The sequence below is a fragment of the Akebia trifoliata genome, chromosome 15, assembly GCF_017979445.1.
Source record: "Akebia trifoliata isolate Shusen 1 chromosome 15, ASM1797944v1, whole genome shotgun sequence".
Lineage (NCBI taxonomy): Eukaryota > Viridiplantae > Streptophyta > Magnoliopsida > Ranunculales > Lardizabalaceae > Akebia > Akebia trifoliata.
This window is the reverse complement of record NC_141389.1, coordinates 2117630-2135118: the sequence shown is the minus strand read 5'-3', so window position 1 is coordinate 2135118 and position 17489 is coordinate 2117630. Positions and strand designations below refer to the sequence as shown.

At 34.1% G+C, this 17489-nt stretch overlaps 2 protein-coding genes across 3 annotated transcripts; both read left to right on the top strand.

The window, feature by feature from the left end:
- Positions 1 to 306: 306 nt before the first annotated feature.
- LOC147383865 (uncharacterized) lies at positions 307 to 2376 on the top strand. The gene has a single exon (XM_086426688.1). The coding sequence runs from the start codon at positions 751 to 753 to the stop codon at positions 2050 to 2052; it is 1302 nt and encodes a 433-aa protein (XP_086282814.1). The 5' UTR covers positions 307 to 750; the 3' UTR covers positions 2053 to 2376.
- A 7476-nt stretch (positions 2377 to 9852) lies between these two features.
- On the top strand, positions 9853 to 15940 carry AAC1 (ADP/ATP carrier 1). Of its 2 annotated transcripts, none has more exons than XM_086425214.1 (4): positions 9853 to 10009; positions 13481 to 14015; positions 14415 to 14786; positions 15365 to 15940. In XM_086425214.1, exons 2-4 carry the CDS (start codon positions 13503 to 13505, stop codon positions 15659 to 15661), a joined length of 1182 nt encoding a protein of 393 aa, XP_086281340.1. In that variant the 5' UTR covers positions 9853 to 10009; positions 13481 to 13502; the 3' UTR covers positions 15662 to 15940. The 2 variants fall into 2 exon arrangements, with proteins under 2 accessions (XP_086281340.1, XP_086281341.1); XM_086425215.1 differs by lacking the exon at positions 9853 to 10009 and adding an exon at positions 10286 to 10304.
- The last annotated feature ends 1549 nt before the right edge of the window (positions 15941 to 17489 follow it).

Here is a 17489-nt window from a genome sequence, read left to right as displayed (position 1 = left end):
TAAGTTGTACACGTTCTGGGAAGAAGCCCGTTAGTAAATGGGGTGTAATAAGTAAAAGTTGGGGTACCAATAGTAGTTCTCTAATGTAATGAATCGCTTTGTAGGGCTAATTTTGTAAATGCACACTAAATTTCCCAAAACCTTACAATTTCAGTCATAGTGTTTCCCGAGTTTGAAGCGTCACGATTCACTTTGGAAAACTCGTCCCTTCCGATTCCGCTCATAATTTCCCGAGTCAAATCGGTTCCGGACGAGGTTTGAAACCATGCATAATATAATGGAGTGAACTCAGAGAGGTTACGAGTCAAGTCGCATGGTGAGTTTCTCTCTCTCTCTCTCTCCAGACGCAAAACGCCATTATCGATCCTGGGAGGTCAGCGTCAAATCTCTTTTTCGCCTTTTCTTTTTCGCTATTTATCACTTGTTTTTCATTATAATTGTCGGTTTTGATTCGATTTTCGAATCAATAGCTTTGAACAATTAAATTGTTCTACGGTATCCGAAACCCTAGAAAACGTAAATTTCTGGAGAATTTTGTACGGAAAGATTGCTTTTTTTTTTTTTGGGGATGCTTTTGTTTTGGCATCTAGAGTTTCTACTACATCGACGAAGACACCAAGAACTCCATCACTTGTTTTAGGATTTTCTTTAATCCAGTAACAGAAACTATGATTGTAGTGATTTTGAATTAAAAATAAATAAATTAAGAGTGAGGATTATTGGAGTTTTGTAAGTAATTAGTGCAGTAAAATGGATAATTCTGTAATGGGGAGTGGGATTTTCACGGGTCCGACAGCTGGGATTTTAGATCTCCAACCTTCGATTCATCGGCATGAACGAGGCCATTTAGGGCAGATATCCCATCACCATCACACACAACAAGCAATGAATTCGATGGCTGGTTTTAAGAGCGATCCATCGATGGGTCTTATGGAAACAAAGGGCTTTTCCATGAAGAAGGGAATTGTCACCACTGCCGCTACAAATAATAATAATTTTAGTAACAATACAAGCGAAGAGGATGAGCCTAGTTTTACCGAAGATGGAAATGATGCACATTTTAATGGGGTCACGGGCAAAAAGGGTTCTCCGTGGCATCGAATGAAATGGACTGATGATATTGTTAAGCTTCTCATAACTTTGGTTTCTTGCGTTGGAGATGATGGTGTTCCCGATGGTGTTGATGGAATGAAGAGGAAGTTTGGGATTTTGCAGAAGAAGGGGAAGTGGAAGACCATCTCGAAGTTAATGATGGAGAGGGGTTGCTATGTCTCTCCTCAACAATGTGAGGATAAGTTCAATGACTTGAACAAGAGGTACAAACGGTTGAATGAGATTCTCGGGAGAGGGACTACTTGTAGAGTGGTGGAGAATCCTGTTTTGTTAGATTCAATGCCACAGATTTCAGCGAAAATGAAGGATGACGTTAGGAAGATATTGAGTTCAAAACATTTGTTTTACAAGGAAATGTGTGCGTACCACAATGGACAAAGGATACCTGATTCTCATGATCTCGATCTACAAGGGTGTTCTCAACCAGTTACTATGTACTCCAAGGACATTGATGGGTTTGACGACGACGACGACGACGACAGTGAGGACTGCGATGATGACAATTCGGATAATGAAGAAAACAAAAAGAACGCAGAGTCCGAGAGGATGGGCGAGTTTTTCAAAAAGAAGTTGAATGAAGAGGATGGAACTTTTGGTGCTGAAATGACAACAAAGTCACCTTGGGAGTATCGGGAATTGGTTAAGAAAAGGATGCTTAAGCTCAACGAGCAAAGAGTGAGCTTCCAAGCTCAAGCTTTTGAGATAGAGAAACGGGTTTTCAAGTGGCAGAGATTCCGAAGCAAGAAAGATAGGGAATTGGAGAGGTTGAGACTAGAAAATGAGAGGATGAGATTAGAGAATGAGCGGATGGCATTGCAAATGAAGCAGAAGGAATTGGAGATTGATTATAAGATGTCGGAAGAGTCTTTAAACATTATGTCTTTTGGCATGGATAGACCGCAAGAGAAAGATCAAATCGAATTGGGCAGGGTTCAGTAGCTCTTCAATACCAAGACTCACAATTTTGCTTCTGTTTTAATATTTAAGGCATTAAAGATTGGACTAACTTTCCGAGGCAATTGGGTGCTTCCACTAGACACCAATTCCCAAAACCTTCTTTTTGAGACCGAGATGTTTGCTGTAAAGTTGCGGATGTAGTGTGAGTATCTTTTAATTACATGGTTCTCTATGTATAGAACTAAGCATAAGCGGTCTAGTTTCAAGCTTCATTTTACTGAATTTATTTTGAGATTGAAGAATTTGGATGAAAATTTGATTTACGGTTGTTAGGCAAATAAAAAGTTTATTTTGTCATGTACTTTCCACATTTGCTCAATCCTTGTCTTGTTTGGTAAATGAACTAAACCTTAGTTCATCCATTTGTCGTCCAATTGCTTTTGGTCCTATTTTAGATATTATATTATAATTCATGTTCTAATACCAGTGCACTTTCCCCTGAGAAATTTTCCATTGTTTACTTATTTTCTGTTTTTCTATAAGCTATTTGGAATTCTGTTCTGGGGTTAACATGTTCGTGTTGGTTACATAATTGTCTTCCCCTTTATAATTTCTTGATGAGTTTGATTTTCATTTGTGATTCTCAATGGACTTCTTGCACACTTGGTGGTTCATGATTTTTTTTTCCTGACATCAGCTCCTCTACAAGTAATAATTCCCCACTTTATAATCATTCAATTTAAGTACAAAAGTTTATTGTGCTTGTCAACAAAACCATTTAGGCAATTATTATAGGTGTCGGTGCACAAAAGCTATACAGAGATGAATCAGATGACGTTCTCCTCAACATGGAGATTATCCTCACAATTAATCAATTTCAACACATAGCCCTATAAAGTGGATGTCCTGTAAGATTTTCTCTGTAGCTTGATCAGATTTCGTTTGTTGCATACACTTGGGATTTTTGAAGAACTCTGCACTTTAGCCACCCAACGTTAGTTTGACATGTGACATCCTTACCAATATCTTGATGTTTATTGTTTATAAAGTAGATCATAATAACGGCATCTATAGTTTGTGGAGCTGAATTTTGGGCAACTAAGGAAGATGTTTGTTTAGTGAGTGTAATAGAAATCATGTTGTCGAATGGATGGATGGAATTACATCTTTAAAAACAAGCACGTTTGGGGTTATCTAGGAATATCCTTACTAGAAGATTTTTTTTTAAAAAAAGGTCCAATAACATTGAGAGTGCAAGTGAGAGTAATAGTTTGGTGCAAGCTGAGGTTGCTGAGAGGAAGGCCGAAAAACCTAAAGGAAATAGAAGATATAGTTGAATGGCGAAATTGGTTTCATGTTGCCCATATATTTCTAATCTCTTTTTGATATTTTGATCTTTGTAACTAAGTGGCCATAGAAGAAAGTGAAGAACTTTATGTGTGAGGATAGGGAGCTCTCTCGCAAACTTCAAATGCCAAAGTGGAAAATTAATTTTCATGGAATTTGAAATCCATTGGAAAATGAGTAGCGTGGAAAAACAAATTTCAATGTTTGATTACATCAATAAAATACCAGAAAAATAATTCAGAAGAGGAATCACCACACCATGTCAGTATTGTGTTTTAAAGAATGAAGGCGAGTGAAATAGAGGATTGGTTGGAGTTCAAAGTGGTTTGGAGGGGGCCTCCATCTTCAAATTTTAAAAAGAAGCCATTTTGACGGAAAAAGATTGACGATGTGGGTTGGAGATGCTCTAAATATAGAAACCTTTTCAAATATGGTATCCATTTCAATTGGATTCAAGTATGTTAGGAAGGTTTATGGTGTGGTGATTCTCCATTTTGCATGGATTTCTCTTCTATTTATGCAAATATTAAAACACAATACAATACTGACATGGTGTGGTGATTCCTCTTCTGAATTATTTTTCTGGTATTTTTATTGATGTAATCAAACATTGAAATTTGTTTTTCCATGCTACTCATTTTCCAATGGATTTCAAATTCCATGAAAATTAATTTTTCATGCAATCAAATAGATCTTTCCATCGACATGGAAAATTGGTGGGAAAATGACTATTTTGGAAAAGATGATTTTTATAGTAAAATGTGATTTGTATGTGTATGGTTGCACAGTTTGCCTGAAAGTCATTTTGATTTAAAAACCAACTTTCCTTTATTGGTGGGAAAATATTCTTCAACTTGACACATTCCTTCGGAAAATGATTTTCTCGTCACTGCCAAAAAATTCTAATGTATCTCTTTCACACCTACGCTTGCCCTCGAAACTGAGAATCAAAAAATTTTTCCCTTTTTTAAAAACATTTTCCTAGGTGTGTACCACAAGCAAACATGATCTGTAAATCCATTTTTTTCGAAAGAGCATTTCTAAGAAAGTGTTCTTTCCAAAAAGAAAAGTTTCTTGTCAATCCTACATGCTCTTAGAGCAACTCTAAGGGAAAACTTCATTTTGATTTTCCATAATGAAGGATGTGAGCATTATGGATCACCATTTTAGATGTTCAAGGCATTTGCATTCCAATTGTGTCTTCCAAAATAGTGATCCATAAATATTTTAGTTTTTATTTATTTATTTATTTATATTTATTTTTAATTCAATCCCCTAAAAAAATCCTACCCAACTTTACGGAAATTTGGAGCCAAAAAAATGGACAGTTCTACCTATCTTCCATTTTGGAGTTTGAAAACTTAAAATTTCAAAATGATTCAAACTCCAAAATGAAAGGAATAGAAGATGATTTGGAAGATGCGTTGTAGGTGCTTTTGGGGTTAAATATTTTAGAGACCTTCTATTAACACACAAAATTTTACTTATCTATGGATATGCAATTCTTTAATTTCAAAAGGATTGGTGTGATATAAGTAAAATTTGGTTAGCCAATAGAATCTATCAAACAGGGTGGAGCCACGATTTTGCCCACATGAGGACAACTTAGAAGTGGAATTTTTTTTTTGTGTGTGGGGGCAATAGTGGTAGAATTTTTAATTTGTCGTAATTATTTATCGCAATAACTAAGGCCCTATGTGGATACACCTTTCGGCACAAGAGCAGAAGTCCAATCTTTTCTCGCAAGAGAAAAAAAAATCTCTTTACGCAAGAACAAGTTTTTGGAGCTTCTCGACAATGAGTAAAAAACCTTTCTCAACAAAAGCAAAAATCTATCTAAACGTTTGTTAATTCTTCCTAAGAACAGAAGTCGTTAAGAAACTCTATCCAAACATAGTGTAACTAAATTTTAGATTTTGAAAATTCTTATAGGGGCAAGTGCCCCCATTGTAAATTTGGCCCCACTAATAGTGGCTAAAAGTCAAATGCTAATGTCATGTTCCCAAACCGTCCACTTTATCGGATTACCTCATCGTTAAGTGGGTCAACATTTGTAAGAACCTTCCCATGCACTATGGAATTTTTTTTCATTATTATTTTTATTATTATTATTATTATTTTATTTGAGGCATGTATCCCGACTACCATTGTTGTTTTTTTTTTAAATAGTGATTAAAGAATAAGTATAAACAAATGAAGTTCTAGAAGAAAAAAAAAATTCATACAATCAACTATCAATCAAATGATGAATTAAATGAATCAACCGTATATTTTCTATTATAACAAGAAAAACTACGATACAACACCAAAATTTGGAAAATCAAAATGCCACTACATTCATATTTAACCTTACTATGATGAAAATATTTATTTTTCTTAGAAATATAAATATTATTCTCAATTTTCTAAAATTACAATCCATTAGTTTTCTACTACAGAATTATTCTTTTATTATGTTATATTTTCTCAATCACCTTACTTAATATTTTTAAATTATAAAAAAAAGTCTTTATAATTTATTAAATGATAAAATATATGTAATAAAATAAAACGTAGATTCCACTCAGCTATAATTTTGTGAGTATAAAAATTGAGACAAATGAATGGGGTTTAAAAAATCCCATTCTACTGTTTTTCTTTTTATCCCTTGGGAAATTATCAATTTTTTTTAATTCTTATAAAAATATAATACATTTTTTATAATTATCAAATCGGCACTTGAAGTGTCGAATTTTTTTTTAAATAAATTTTGATGAAAAAAAAATTACTAAATGGACATTGTTTTTGGTGCACACCCTATTACATGTTGGCTCACAGCCCAACAAAAGTTTGACATGTGGCACGATGACATCAACACTAGATAGAGCTTCTCTCTCTTGCCTGCTACCCACATATTTATTTTTTTAGATTTCAAATCTTAAAAAAGGTCGTTGGGTCCACATTGATTATCACATTGACAATCCAATAACATAATCTTTTAGATTTCATGAAAATATTCATATTAACAAAAAAATTATATTATTTTTCGAGCTTTATCAAAGGTGTTGAAAATGGACAGTCAATTGAGCACCCAAATTTAAAAATAAAATTTAATGGTGAAAAATAATTATTTTTTTATTATCATTTTAAGTTCATATAATTTTGTCCTTTGCAACTCCATTGCATCAGATCATATTTTTAAATGTCACAAGGTGATCAAATCAGAAAATTTGCTTTTTTCATTATGGGCAGGAGAGAGAAATGGGGTGTTGCCAAAAACGACGTCCATTTAACATTCAAAAAAGAAAAGCATTCTAAGAAAGTGTTATTTCCAAAAAGAAAAGCTTATCTTCAATCTTACACTTCTTAGAGGAACTCTAAGGGGAAACACCATTTTGATATTTCATAGTGGTGGATGTGAGTATTATGGATCACCATTTTAGATGTTCAAGATGTTTGCATTCCAATAGTGTCTTCCAAAATGGTGATCCATAAATATTTTAGTATTTTTTTTAGTTCAATCCCCTATGAAAATCCTAACCAACTTACAAAAATTTTGAACCAAAAAAATGGAATAGCTCTACCTATCTTCCATTTTGGAGTTTGAAAACTTGAAATTCCAAAATGATCCAAACTCCAAAATTGGAAGGGATTTTGGAAGACTACATTGGAGACCACTTTACAGTCTTTACTCAATTCTGCACTCCAAAATGGCAGTTGAGGGAAATGGAAGAGGTTTTGGAAGATGGGTTGGAGTTGTTCTCGAGGTTAAATTTTTTAGACCTTCTATTAACACACAAAATTTTACTTATAAAAAAAAATCTATAGATATACAATCCTTTAATTTCAAAAGGATTGGTCTGATGTAAGTACAAATTGGTTAGCCAATAAGATCTCTCAAACAAGGGCGGAGCCAAGATTTTGCCCACATAGGGGCAACTAAGAGTGGAAATTTTTTTGAAGGGACAATTAAGAGTGAATTTTTTATTTTGTGGGGGCAATAGTGGTGGAATTTTTTATCTGTCGCAATAACTAATTAAACTTTAGATTTTGAAAATTATTGTAGGGGCAAGTGCCTCCATTGTAAATCTGCCATGCTCTCAAAATTTGAGAGCATCTTCACTAATAGGGGCAAAAAGTCAAAGAGTCGTGATAATCTAACTACCCCATGTGGCATAAATCAACTACTTGACGTGACAACTTCGAAAATCGTAGATTTGCGTTCCTCGATTCCTGAACTTGTCACGTCAAGATAGATTCTACTGAAGTTTCTTCTCCATTTATTAGTAAGAACTCTTAAGCGAAGACTGAACTTGGAGTCGATTGACGCGATAAGGGAGATCAGATCCAGAAAGTGATCCACGATGTTTCGTTGCATATCACCTTCTCTCTTTGCTAGCAAGAGTGGTGCCTTTATTCCCACTGCCAAGGAAGACTTCCTCACCTCTCTATCCAGCAAATCTTTGTTTCTTGAGCCATTGGATGAAGTCGACTTTTCAGCCTACTCCTTTAAAGTGTAGTTCCGCCAGGGTCGCATCGTCAAGTGTAATTCCGTCAAGGTAGACATTTGACTATTCCCTTATTGGCTTGGGCTATCTCTTCTTAGCAAGTGATGATAATCTAACTACCCCATATAGCATACTCAATCGACTACCTAACGTGACAACTTCGAGAATCGTAGATCTGCACTCCTTGATTCTCGAACTTGTCACGTCAGGTAGTTGATTGAGTTTGCCATATGCAAATAGTTAGGTTATGAAGATTCAAAGTCAAATGCTAATGTCATGTTCCCAAATCGTCCACTTTATTGGATTATCTCATCGTTAAGTGGGTCAACATTTGTAAGAGCCTTCCCATGCACTATGGAAGTTGTTTTCATTATTATTTTTATTAATTAATATTATTTTATTTGAGGCATATGTCCCAACCTACTATTATTGTTTATTTGAAAAAAACTCATACAATAAACTATCAATCAAATGATGAATTAAAGGAATCCATCAGTAACTTTTCCATATAAGAAGAAAAAGTATGATACAACACCAAAATTTGGAAAATCAGAATGCCACCACATTCATATTTAACCTTACTATTATGAAGAAAAAAAATTTCTTAGAAATATAAATATTATTCCCAATTTTCTTAAATTACAATTCATTAGTTTTCTATTACAAATTATTCTTTTATTATGTTATATTTCCCAGTCACCCTACTTAATATTTTTAAATTATATATAAAAAAAAGTCTTTATATTTATTAAATGATAAAATACATATATATATATATATAATAAAATAGAACGTAGACCTCACTCAATTATAATTTTGTGAGTATAAAGATTGAGACAAATGAATGAGATTCAAAAATTTTCATTCTATTGTTTTTCCTCTTATTTCCCTTCAATTTTATTAGAGTGCTGATAATATGACGTGGTTTTGACGCATGACCTTGATGTGTTTGCTCATAGCCTAACAAATGTTTAATATGTGGTGCGAATGACATCAACAATATAAAGATTCTTACTCTTGCTCGTTGCCCATATATTTATTTGTTTAGATTTCAAATTTTAAAAAGGGTCGAAGGGCCCATATTGATTATCACATTTACAATCCAACAACACAGTCTTTTAGTTTTTATAAAAATATGCATATTTATATTTTAAAAAAAAACGTGTTTCGAACTTTTTTCAAGGCGTTGAAAATGGACAACTAGTGAGCACCCAAATTTAAAAATAAAATTCAATAGTGAAAAATAACTATTTCATTTTTTATTTTTTTAAATTCATATAATTTTGTCCTCTACAACTCCATTGCATCGGATGATGTTTTTGAATATCACAAGTAATCAGATCAGAAAGTTTTATTTTTTTCACTATGGGGCAAGAGACAGAAAATAACGTTAACCAAAAAATGCGTCATATTATCAAAATTCATTTTATTATATTCATTCTCATTTTCTTTTTTCAATAATACCCCTCTAATTTTACTACCTTTAATCTTTTACTTTTTTAACCTTAAACACAGGTGAACGCTAGTCTATATAATAAAAGACAAAGGTGTATTCACACTCTCCAGTCCTTACACGAAGAAAGGTTGAGATTTAATCTTAATCTTGAGGATTGTCCTTTTTATTTTTATTTTTGTCCCCCGAAGAGTATCTTTCTTCTTTTATCTCCTTTTTCAAGTGTACCTATATTTTCGTTTTTACCTCCTAAGTTCAGAGATGAGACCAATGTGGATGGGCAAAGTCTAGTATAATAAAAAAAATTATATTATTTATTTAAATTTTTTAAATATTTATTTTAAAATAATTATTAAAAAAAATTTGATCATACTAAATAATATGCCACCTACACCTACTTAATCAAATTTAAAAATAATTAGTCAATTTTGTAACGTTTGAAAAACAGCACCCAAAGGCGATTTATACTTGTCTTGGTAGGTTAGGACTCAGTCAAGGACGTAAGATCAATGGTAGTTAACGTCGAATACCATTTACTTCGGTATCTCGCGAAGTACAAAATCAACCCCCTTAAAGGCAGCCTTTTGGCCTTTTAAATGAGACCTTGGCCGTCCAGTTAGACCTCCTCCCCATTTCTCTCGCTCTTCTCTCCACCTTTCGATTTTCAACAAAGCGAGAGGCGGAGCGACGCAGAGGGTTCTCTAGCTCCAAAGTAAGCAAACCCTAACCCGTCTCTCTCTCTCTCTCTCATTTTGTTCGATCTGTTAGATCAAAAGAGCCTTATAGTGGCTCGATCTGGATCTTGATCTTCATCTCGATTGGTGTTGTTGATTTGAGTTTCGTAATTGTTCTTTTTCGTAGGCTAGCTTTTAGGGTTTTTTTGTTCAAATTTAGTTATTTAGTTTCTAAGATCTGTGTTTTTTTTCTTCTTTCTTTTGTTTTCGATTATTATTATTATTATTTTATTTCTAAGCATTTGGAGTGACGTTTGATCAGATCCATTGTAGGTTTGTTGGATATAGTAATATTTAACTCTGTTTTCTTAGATCTACGAGCTGCGATGATGTTCCGTCCTCCTTAGGGTTCACATTATTGGATGGTTCTACGGATCCGTTTGGACCATCCAAAGTTTCGAACTTTGTAAGGAGGAGACGTATTCCGTGGAAGGAAACCATCGATTATCTATTTTTTTGTTGATTTTGTGCTTGTATAGTTATGGATCTGAGTTTAGAATCTGATCTTTTAGGATTTTTTTTATCTTGTTGTCTTTGTGATATTTGTTTATACTGTTTGTATAATAGATCTATAAATTTCTTAATTTCATGGTTTTAAAATCGGTTCTTCGTTTCATTTATATTTTAATAAATAATAATTGTTTTTATACTATTTACGGGATTAATATATGCTCAATCTCTAAATTTCATTTGTATAGAGAAAAAAACATTTAATTTAAATTATTAAAAATCAAATATATTTAAGGTATTTTAGAATTACCCCCATGTAAAATTGGTGATATAAGGTTTTTCTCCCTTGCAAAATGCAAGATTAGGTTTACCTTTCCAGTCGGAAGCTGACGTTGCTTTTTTTTTTTTTACTTGATGATTTAACCGTATTTTTTTAAAAATTTTCTTCTAAATTTTGATTTTGTAATTTAAGTATTTGAAGAGCATTTTGAAAAAATAAAATAAAATTTCACCGTTAAATCATCAAGAAAATGCAACCTTGACTTACGGTCAATGGGGGTAAACCTAATTTTGCATTTTGGATATTTCTAAAATACCCGTATATTTATATGAAAAACTCCAAAACCAGCCAACTTGGTTTGTTTTCAAAACTCCGCCTAAATTTTCAAATCCCCAAGGAGATGGCTCAGGTCTCATGCGAATCATCGAGATTGCTAAGTCCGTGGAAATCTTGTTCAGATGCCTTCAAGATCGAGATGACTTGCCCAATTCATATTGATCTTGTCCAAGATTTAAAATAACTGTAAATGGATCTTATATTTACTACTAACTAGTAGTGATTTTCCTTTAAATAGTTAGGGTTGCATCACCTCCCTTCCTGAACGATGTTGTTGTGCTGCTATTACCTATTTTTATCTTGGAAATGCAATGAGTGTGTCATCCCTTGAGTGGTTGGTATTATATATTGAGTCATCCATTCATTTAACTTTTCCTTCATGTTCATTTATGAGGTGTCCCACCACTTGAAAGATCAGGTTCAGCTTGTGCTTATGGGCCATGTGTAAAGTATGTTGGTTTAGTACCTTGAGGACAATGAGTCCTGTAACTAATCTTCTTTTTCTGGTAGTTTTGTTTTTTTACTGACATCATCAACTCTTTATCCTGATTTTCGGGTCAGCTGGTTATGTAACTGTTATCTGTGAAGTATGTTGGTTGAGTACCTCTTTTTTCATTTTAGTGTTGTCATCATCTACTCTTAATCATAATTTTCGGGTTGGTGACATCTTTTGTTTTTTTGCCATTTAATGTATCTAGAGATATTTCGTTTATCTCATTCATTTAGCTCCCTTTGCCCTCTGAAATTATCTATATGTGCAACTGAAAGATAAAATATGAAGTTCAGAAAGTCAACTCAATGTAAAGATAACCCTTTGTCAGATGCTTTATTTTATTATCTTTTTATTTTTAACACTTTACATCTCCATACATAGTTAGTGTCTGAGGTGTAGCTCATTGTGGTTTACTTCTGAGTTCCTCCAGATTAACTTTGTTTATTTCGTGGTTTTCTTACTTTTCAATCTGTTGATATTTTTTCCTATTCATGCTACTTTTAAGGTTGGCCTGTCATTTAGATTTGTATTTGGAAAATTGGTGGCATTGTACATTTTGTTACTTCAAGGATCCTGGTAATAGATTGGTTGTCTCCTATCTCTTGCTGCCTGCATCCTTTGCTTCATGTTTGGTTTAGACTGTTAATCAATGAGTACATGTGGCAAATGTCAAATATTGATTTGTTGTGACGTTTGACATTAAACCCAAGGTGGGTTATGTAGGTTGGATTAGGTTTAGGGATTGGCAAAGCCCAACCCATTTCTGGTCTTAGATGATTAGCCGAACCCAGATCTGAGATAATCTTACTTCACTCTCTAAATTTAGGCCAAAAGATAAGTGCTATATATAATCTCACATCTGAAGCCTGTTTTGTCGTCTAGCAAATCAAATGAGTAGATGATTTTTTTAAACATTTTGTTACATTTTTTTTTTTAGGGGTCTGTGGTTAATTTGTGGCCTTATGATGGTTTGTGATTTGGTTCTCATGAATGTTGGTTATTGTGGGATTTGATGATAATGTCTTGATATTATGGTTTTTATTTATTTATTATTACTTAAAATTTCAAAGTTGTGTTATTTTACTCAACAAATATATTGATTGTTGACTCCCAAGGGTTGGTGAGATGACTGAGACCAAAGCGGAGGTCTTGGGTGCGAGTCCCCCCTTAGGGGCTCTCTCAGGGATTTATCCCAAAAATAACTTAGTGCTTATGGTTGGAAGGGACTGCACATACCCCAAGGATTAGTTGGGGTGCTCTAAGAGGCCCGGATACCTTGGTTCCAAAAAAAAGATATATTGATTGTTAAATTTTTTTTTTTTGTTCTTTTGCATTATAGCATGTATAATTATGTGTGGAGACATGTTATAATGTACAATATTCAATAGTATGTTTTTCAGTAATTGACTATAGATGGCCAATGGAAATTGATATCCATTACAGTGATTCTTTAGGCATATATATGGTCATAATTTTCAAATTCATGGTTTGTATGTTTGATACATTCATATTATACAGATTAGATTACATATTAGTTACTTATTTATGATAAATGATAATAAGAAATTCTTAATTAAAGATGGTGATAATGCTTGGCCCGATTGGGTTGCTTGAGAGATCATCCTGAAGCCCATACCAGTTTAAGATCAACCCAATTTTACTTGGTTCCTAGACATTGAATCTGAGCTCTAAAAAACACAAGGTTGGGCTAGTGTTGAGCCCACCCAAGTTTCACCTCATTTTTCCTGGTTTCCCAGTGTTTATAGATACATTTGGTACTTCAAAAAATATCTTATTTGTAAATTGGTCTCAGTTTATGATATCTACGTAAATGGTATGCCTTTGCTAGTCCCATCACTTTCTGATCAAAATTATTTTCTCTGGTTGTAGGTTTTTCTGCTTTTGACAGTACATGATGGCTGAACGGCCTCAGCACCCAAATGTCATTCAAAAGGTAGCGGGTCAGTTTCATCTTGGTTCAAGCTCCCAAGGTGTGATGACTCACAAAGGTGGCTTCTACGGACCTTCCATGTATCAGACAAAGCGTTTTTCATATGGGAACTATAGCAATGCAGGATTGCAATACCCCTTGACACAGGCTTGCCGAGCTAGCCAAGATCTATCCATGATTAACTACACTGCCTCACCTGTCTTTGTTCAAGCTCCTTCAGAGAAAGGCTTTACCAGCTTCGCCATTGATTTCCTTATGGGTGGAGTCTCTGCCGCCGTATCCAAAACAGCTGCAGCTCCCATCGAACGTGTTAAGCTCTTGATCCAAAACCAAGATGAGATGATTAAGACTGGCAGACTCTCTGAACCATACAAGGGAATTGGAGAATGTTTCAGGCGAACCATCAAGGATGAAGGGTTTGGGTCATTGTGGAGAGGAAACACTGCTAATGTGATCCGTTATTTCCCCACTCAGGTTGGTATTCAGTCTTTTATGAGCCTTCTGATTATATATTGAAAAAGACTTTCCTTACTTAGCAAGATTTTAAAGGGTCATTAATCTCAAATGAGTTACCACATTGGCAATCCAATACCACAGCCCTCTAGAATTCATTAAAAATCTCAGATAAATTTTTTTTTGGGCTTGGTCAAAAGTTTTGAAAATTGGCAGTGGCTACCGAACAAAATCCATCGGTGAAAAATAATGTTTTTTGATTTTTTTTTTTCTTTCAAAGTTCATAGAATTTTGTCCTCTATCACACTGGCATCAGGTCATGTTTTTGGATGCCAAAAGGTGAGCTAGTCTGGTTCTTTAATATTTTCTCTTCTTTCGTGAATACTCATGCTAATTCTTACGTTATGAAACTTGCACTAGGCCTTGAACTTTGCATTCAAGGATTACTTCAAGAGGCTGTTTAACTTCAAGAAAGATAGGGATGGATACTGGAAATGGTTCGCTGGCAACTTGGGATCTGGAGGTGCTGCTGGTGCTTCTTCTCTCCTCTTTGTCTATTCTCTGGATTATGCCCGTACCCGTCTTGCTAATGACGCAAAAGCCGCAAAGAAAGGAGGAGAGAGGCAATTCAATGGTTTGGTTGATGTCTACAGAAAGACACTCAAGACAGATGGTGTCGCTGGACTCTATCGTGGATTCAACATCTCATGTGTTGGGATCATTGTTTATCGAGGTCTCTACTTTGGAATGTATGATTCTCTAAAACCGGTGTTGCTGACTGGAGATTTACAGGTTAGTAAGATGTTCGTTGTCCACTCTTTCCAAACCTTGTGAAATGGTTTAGTAGATATTGATTTATTAAATTGCATGTGCTATGCTATATTGATCTGTGATCAACATGTATGTTCGATTGTGTGAACGCACAATAGCATATGCAGTCAAAGGTAAAGAAAAGGAAAAAAAAAATTATTACGAAAACGGAAATAATATTGTTAGAATCTTTGTATAAATTTCTTTTTAGTTTAGTTAAGAGAGCTGCTATTGGCACCCCCACTTTTACTTATTACACCCAATCAAAATAATAAAAAAATACGTGAATGGTTGATAATAAGTAAAGTTTGGGGTCCTCATAGAAGCTCTCATTTTTTTTTTCCTTTTTGCCAGATTTCTATATCTGGGGTTTAGGATTTTATATGAGCCTCTAATTGAACTACTGAAATTGTTTGAAGCAAATGTTGAGATCATAATTTTAACCAAACCTTTGTAACGTTTGAATGGTGTAATCTTTAATTGGGGTGCCAGTAGCAGTTCTCTAATTTATAATGTTGTAATTGACGATATTTTCGTTGCTTGTGCTTGGATAATTTCAGGATAGTTTCTTTGCGAGTTTCGCCCTTGGTTGGTTGATCACCAATGGTGCTGGCCTTGCATCTTACCCTATCGACACTGTACGTAGAAGAATGATGATGACATCCGGTGAAGCTGTCAAGTACAAGAGCTCACTAGACGCCTTTTCTCAGATTCTGAAGAACGAGGGTGCCAAGTCTCTTTTCAAGGGTGCTGGTGCAAACATTCTCCGTGCTGTTGCAGGTGCTGGTGTGCTTGCTGGTTATGACAAACTTCAGCTGATCGTGTTCGGGAAGAAGTACGGATCTGGCGGCGGCTAATTACCCCCCATCAAAGCCCCATGGATAGTGATGAAAATTTGAGTTCCATTTTAGACTGTCAGGTGAGATTTTATCTTCCTTTTTGAATAATGAGTTTCTCCCAAACATTTTTTGATTTTTTGTTGGGAGGATTTTTTGCTCTTTCGTAAACTTGTTTATTGGCCAAAGAGATCGATCGCAAGTGCCGCCTCTGCATTTAATGGATTAATGCAAGGGTAATGAATTTATTTTGCCCATTATACTATTTAATTTAAAATTAAGCATTTTAATTTTATGACATTAGCGATCTTGTTACCTTGCTTGCTGTTGGCTGTTGATTTAGTCAAATATTTCGATGGGTTGTCATGGTGTTCATCTGCTCAACACCAAGCGATGAGTGTTGGCTCTTGAAAACGAGGCCTTTGCGAGTCATCCTAGATCTTGGACAAGTCAAATGTAATGGGCGGCTTGTCCTGGTCTTGAAAGGCAACTGAATGAGATGTGTAATGTGATTTTTTACATGCCATTGACACATTTGATTATTCTAGATGCCTCCGGCAATATTTGTTTGTGAAAGTGTGAATTGGTGATGACATCGACTTGATTCTTGCCAATGGATCAGGCTTGCGTAAGGTTGGTGCCAAACCAATTAGTTAGATGTGGACCTGATTGGATTCTTTGGTGTTGTGGATCCTGCCTGATTTGATTTGATTTGATGAAAATATATCTTAATACATAGGCAATATGAATATGTTATTTATTTATTGTTCTCATATTTGATTAGGTTTATATGAGATCGGGATATGGTTACTTATCGAGTTAAGAACCGTTGTAGACATTGACTGATTCAAATCTGTTTGGCAGAGTCTACTTGATTTGATTGAGTCAATTTGGTTTGACCACTCAATTCAAAATCTTTGACCTATTCTTAAGACCAAGTCCCAGCGTCTCTTAGGTCTTCATATTTTTTAGGTCATAATTAAAAGTTTTTAGATGTCTAAATTGAGTTCTAATAGGATTCGGACGATGATAATACGTAATAAAAATATTAGGAAGTTATTTTTTGAGTATTTTAAAGGTTTTTAAGTTGTTATAAGGAATTCAAATAAATGGATTAACAGTAATTTTTTTTTGAACATTGATTAATAAAAGAACAAGGAAGAGAGTTTTCTTTGGTTTTTTTTAGCAGGTTTACATTGATAGAAGTGGAGAGAAGAGAAACTCATTAAAAGAGAAGAGAAGTGGAGAGAAAAGAAACTTATTAAAGAGAAGAGAAGAGAATTTAATTTCTCTCCACCATGTTGACAGCAGAGCACTTGAAACAATTTTAGAATTTTAAAATATCTTAAAAGAGATCTAAGGGTAGATTTGAAATTATAAAATATTTTAAAATGATTTCTCTCCTCTTCTCTCCATTTCTTTCAATCCAAATATAATGGAAGAGTGATTTTGATTCTTAACTATAGTGTGTATGATTGATTTTAATCAATTTCAAATCTAGATTTAAGTTTTTAATTTGTTTCGATTGACATAGAGATTCTTCCTTACTGGTAATTTTTGGGATTTCACTCTAGAATTAAAATTTTTACATAAATTCTAGGGTTGATTCAAAATTTTGAATCAGAATTTCTTTGATTTGAACTTTGATTCATTAATTGCACTATCAGCTATGTTTATGTATATATTATTATAATAGTAATATTATTTGGTTAAACAATACTGATTTTGTTAAAGAACACTTTAATAGAATGAACTTTTTGAGCCTTAAATCCCTCCATCAACGTAACCACGGAAAATGCAGTTTTCCCAGAGATCAATTACGATCATGTTGGGATTAATGCTTTTTTTT